Genomic DNA, 5,457 nt, shown 5'->3' with positions numbered 1-5,457 from the left:
TTTAGCGCCATCTGCTGTCAGAGAGTGAAAGTGCGCTTTCATCCAGAGCGTCTCTCACATGTTCTGCCATGTGCTTCTCGTCCCCGCTTGTTTACATCAGAGTGCGCACGTGTCTTTCACGCAGTATACAGCGTTGTGCATTTTGACCAGTTGATGGGAAAAGTATTCTTAAAATGCATTCAAAATTCGGAATAATTTGTAAAGATAATTGCAAAATGCTGATGAGCAAAGCTTGTCGCATCAAACAAAAAAAGACTTGAGGCTGTAAAGGTGCTTCAGCTAAATATTTAGTTAATAAGTGAATACTTATGCAATGTACTTATTTCAGTTTTTTATTTTTAATAAATTTACGAAGTTGTGACATCTGTTTTTGCTTTGTCGGTATGGTGTATGGAGTGTAGATTGATGTGGAAAAAAAGTAATTTAAAGAAGTTTATCATAAGGCAGCAACATAACAAAATGTAAAAAAAATGAAGGGGTATGAATACTTTCGCAAGGCACTGTATGTATTTGTATCATCTGTCGAAGGTATAGGACTATAAAATGTTGCCTGTGCGTGAGGAGGCGTGGCTTTGGAGAGTGATTTGCTGGGAGGGTGGGATCTTATGCTTTCAAAGCTAGCTTGCTATCGCTAGCCTCTCCGAAATCACCTACCCTACCTTTAACTTTCAAGTGTGTGATTTATTGTTTCTTGTGATTAAAGTTGTAAACACATGGCACAGTCTGTTTTGTAATAGACTAAATCTAAATTTTGAGTTTGAGAGATAACCAAATCAGCAAAACATCTCAATATAGTTAATGTAAATGACTAACCTAATTATTATATTTCATATATTATAATTTAGTTTTTATTTGCTCTTACTGCCCTCTTAAAATCCAAAATCATCAAGTAAATGCAATTCCCTTGGCAAGGTAGTTTTATTGTGGATACACACACAAACAAACAAATGCATTGAGATCCTGTCTAATCCTGAGCAGTAATGTTGCTGCACTGTTCCCATGGGTTAAATATCTCTGCACATACATTAATTATTCATCCATATCTGACCCCACAGAGAAAAGAACGGACAAGTCTGCTGTTTCTGGTGCCATCCGTCTTCAGATCAGTGTGGAAATTAAGGGTGAAGAGAAAGTGGCCCCCTACCACGTCCAGTACACCTGTCTACATGAGGTAGAGCAGCACAACCAGCTCACAGACACCACAGCATCTGCCTGACATGCATTTACCATGTACAGATCTCTCATTATCAGGCAGATGATGTTAGTCTTTTAGTCACTAATATTTAGTCTCTGTTGTTTCTCGTAGAACCTCTTTCATCACATCACAGATGTCCTCGGTCAGGGTGTGGTGAAAATCCCAGAAGCCCGTGGCGATGATGCCTGGAAGGTTTTCTTTGACGATGTGCCGCAAGATATAGTGGATGAATTTGCAATGCGCTATGGGATTGAATCCATCTACCAGGCCATGACGTATGTATTAATCCACCCTCTATACTACTGTCAGTTTTCTTCATATTTCTTCATTCTGTTTCTTCATTTCTAATTTTATCTTTCTTATTAAAACACTAGATCTTTAAACATCACATACATTTGGCCATCCAAGATATAGATGAGTTGTTTCGTTCATCAGAACAGATTAGGAGAAATGTAGCATTACATCACTTGCTCAGCGATGGATCCTCTGCAGTGAATGGGTGCCGTCAGAATGAGAGTCCAAATAGCTGATAAAAACATCACAATAATCCACAAGTAATCCACACCACTCCAGTCCATCAATTAATGTCTTGTGAAGTGAAATGTTTGCAAGAAACAAACCCATCATTAGGCGTTTTTAACTTTTTAATTAACTGTATTTTGGCCAGAAGCAACAGTTTGAAGTTAAAAACATTTTAATGATTGATTTGTTTCTTACAAACACACAGTAACAATACATTTATTGAAGTTGTGTGGGTTATTGTGATGCTTTTATCAGCTGTTTGGACTCATTCTGACAGCACCCATTCACTGCAGAGGATCCATTGGTGAGCAAATGATGTAATGCTACATTTCTGCGAATCTGATGAAGAAACAAACTCATCTACACCTTGGATGACCTGAGGGTAAGTTTTCAGCTCATTTAAATTTTTTGGTGAACTATTCCTTGTTATTGAATAATGTTATATTAATTCAGTCAGATCATCCAGTACTGATGGAAAATGTACAAAGAGTCATTTTTTGTAATGAATTTATTAGTTATATAATTTAGTTTTGTAGTACACATTTATGATTAATTTAAAGGGATAGTTCACCTGAAAATGAAAATTCTTCATCATTTACTCACCATCATGTCGTTCCAAACCCATAAGACTCCTTCAAAACACAAATTAAGATATTTTTAATGAAACCGGAGAAGAGGTGTCTGTCCCTCCATTGAAAGTCCAGGTAACTAAAACTTAGAAAGTCGTAAAATGAATCCATATGTGAATCAAGCAGTTTAATCCCAGTCTTGAGATATCATTTAATTTATGCTTTTTACATATAAGCTTGAGACAGTCAGGAGGTTGTGAGCTCACGTTATGAGTCTGTTTACCTGTTAGCTGTACTGAAGCAGTGGTACACAACAAGATGTTATTGCAAGTTTTTAGCATTTAAAAAAACTACAGCCCAACTATAATAACTTTGCCAATCAGTGAAGGTTAGTGAAGGATGAATAAATGTAGTCTTCTCCGTGGCAGTAGCTGGATCTTGGCTAGCAAGGGCTGTAAAGAAATGAACTCCTGATGTCTGTGGATGTTAATGGCTTGAGTACGAGTCAGTCTCGATCAGGAGTCAGGAGGGTGAGGAGATGCTCATTAATGGAGCACATCGCTCATATAAAGCACACGCAAGCGGTCATAACTCACTCTGAATGGGCCACAAGGCCAGAAAAAAATAAGTTGAAGTACTAAAATACCTAAAACTGAAAAAAAAAAAAAAAACTAACACAAATTTACAGAAACACAACAAAATTACTGAAAATTTATAATGAAAACAGAAAATATAAAAATACAATGTAATTCAAAATATTAACAAAAACTATAATTTCGACTATAATGTCAGTATATCAGTGATACTAAAATAACACTGCTTATAAGTGGCTCATTTGGAACACTTTACAGGATTTCAGGAGAGTTTGATGTTAGCATGTTGCGAAGCTAACTGTGCAATACACAAATATTAATTTACAAATACTAGGTAACATTTCAGTTGCATTTAATAAATGAATCATTTAATTGCATTTACACTAATTACACTGAGCTATTTTTATAGGTTTATTTATCTTTAACATGTCTCTTGTCTTGCCTGCCATCTTGGATTAATTTTTTCACTTAGTTTATTGCAATGCATTCTGGAATTAAAAGAATAAATGTGATGCTGTCTTCAAAATCTAAATGACTGCATTTTTGAAGACAGTTTGATCTTTATAGAATAATCCTTTTGAAACCGCTTTCTCGTCAGGAGTGTATCTAGGCCTACCTAGGTTTTGGAATAGAGTGATTGTCTTTCTTTGCACAAAGTCGATGTATAGTGGATGTGTTTGAAGAGAAGCACTTTTATCCTCTGCATCTCTCCTCTCTTTGTTTGTACAGGCACTTCGCATGTCTCTCATCTAAGTATATGTGTCCCGGGGTCCCTGCTGTGATGAGCACCCTGCTGGCCAACATCAACGCCTACTACGCCCACACCACTGCATCCACCAATGTCTCCGCTAGCGACAGATTTGCTGCATCCAACTTTGGGGTATGTTCGACTATCACACAGATTGTAAAGAACACATACACATAAAAGCATGGGCAAGATCATTTATTAAATTTTTCTTTCTTTCTTTTTTTGTTATTATTTCATAGATGCCAAGTAATTTAATTATGGTAGCTTTTTTTGCAAAGAATTAGCATGTTTAGATGTAAAACAAAATGCTGATAACTGTCATCGAACTAAAAACACTGAAAAGTTTTTTAATATTCTGAACTTCTGATAATTTGTGAAGATTGTGTAAATGATGGAGGAAGTATGGTAGATAAAGTTATGGAAGAGAAGCACAGAAAATCCTATTTTTTGTTTCATATAAGGGCTTAAATATTTGACAGTTTCAATGTGTCAGCACTAAACCATTGAACATATTCAGGTGCTTAACCAGAAAATAGTGCAAAATCGAAAGACCATTTTGAAAATGGAGGTGTCTATTGTAGCAGTTTTTTTGTCTTGTATTGACCGACCAGCTAAGTAAAGCACCATGGGACACACAATTCAATGTCACCATTATGGATTGGAACACTTGAGCTAATTGCAAGCTGTAATTATATTGTCTAGACAACAGTGTCAGGTGTTTGATGTTATTACAGTAAGTTGCCTTTGGAAAAATACACTTGTTAACGTCATGTTGTCATTAGCACTTAGAGGGTTAGTTGACTCAAAATCATTATTTACTCCAGCTCACGTTGTTCCATCTGTATGACAACAAAAATTGGATTTTGATTCATATTATCAATCTCTAAAAAAGACCAAAAAGACCCATAAAGTTTTTAATAGTTGTCCATAGGTCTTGTGCACTGTATGTGTATATATTGATGCATTAGCTAAATATTTCCACTCAGTGTCCTGGATGGCTGAAAATCTTGCTTAATTTTTCTCGTCTTGAAGAAAGAAAGGTTTGTCAAGCTCTTGGATCAGCTGCACAATTCCCTGCGCATTGACCTCTCAATGTATCGAGTGAGTGTTGGCGGTTTAAACCGTTTTTTTTCATTTACAATTTTTAGATCATACATTGGTGAATTATCAGTTTCTGTCTCTTCTCTTTCTCAGAACAACTTCCCTGCAAGCAGTAAGGAACGTTTACAGGACCTCAAATCTACAGTGGACCTCCTGACCAGCATCACTTTCTTCAGAATGAAGGTAAAGAAGGAAAAAAAAAAAAAGTCGGTTTTGATCCCCAATCTATATTTTCCATCAGTGCTCATTTTGTCCTTCATTGATACTGTTTACTGTCTCACTCTGGACAGGTCCAGGAACTGCAGAGTCCGCCGAGAGCTAGTCAGGTTGTGCGAGACTGTGTCAAAGCCTGCCTCAACTCCACATATGACTACATCTTCAACAACTGTCAGGAGCTGTATAGTCGCCAATATCCTCAGATCGGAGACACGGTTAGACAATCGTTCATCTACCACCTACTGTTTATGACTGTAATGCTTTGAATTCTCGCATGATTTAAAGCTGAAGTGTGTCATCTGTGGGCCACAAGCTTCACCAAACGTTGTGGCATAAACAGCCTCACCCCCAGACTAGCGCCATTGGATGAGCTGGTGTTGCTCTGCTGGGCTGTTGAGGATGCCTAAACACACCATTTAAAGGGGCTGTTCACACAGAAACGCGTTTTTCCTTTCTTCTGCGCTACTTTTCCATCATTGTTCTATGTAAACGCCCTAGACCAGGGGTGCCCAA

General features: G+C 37.1%; 1 protein-coding gene across 1 annotated transcript in view; it reads left to right on the top strand.

The window, feature by feature from the left end:
* Window positions 1-5,457, top strand: part of LOC107688005 (protein unc-13 homolog B-like) — a 100,877-nt gene that overhangs the window by 79,365 nt on the left and 16,055 nt on the right. Inside the window, exons 20-25 of the mRNA XM_016485548.1 lie at window positions 1,056-1,171; window positions 1,307-1,470; window positions 3,609-3,759; window positions 4,660-4,728; window positions 4,822-4,911; window positions 5,019-5,159. Coding sequence (XP_016341034.1) covers window positions 1,056-1,171; window positions 1,307-1,470; window positions 3,609-3,759; window positions 4,660-4,728; window positions 4,822-4,911; window positions 5,019-5,159 — 731 coding nt within the window. The remainder of the gene's footprint in view (window positions 1-1,055; window positions 1,172-1,306; window positions 1,471-3,608; window positions 3,760-4,659; window positions 4,729-4,821; window positions 4,912-5,018; window positions 5,160-5,457) is intronic.

The sequence above is a fragment of the Sinocyclocheilus anshuiensis genome, unplaced genomic scaffold (genome assembly GCF_001515605.1).
Source record: "Sinocyclocheilus anshuiensis isolate Anshui unplaced genomic scaffold, SAMN03320099.WGS_v1.1 scaffold205, whole genome shotgun sequence".
Classification (NCBI taxonomy): domain Eukaryota; kingdom Metazoa; phylum Chordata; class Actinopteri; order Cypriniformes; family Cyprinidae; genus Sinocyclocheilus; species Sinocyclocheilus anshuiensis.
This window is presented reverse-complemented; position numbering and strand designations above follow the sequence as displayed.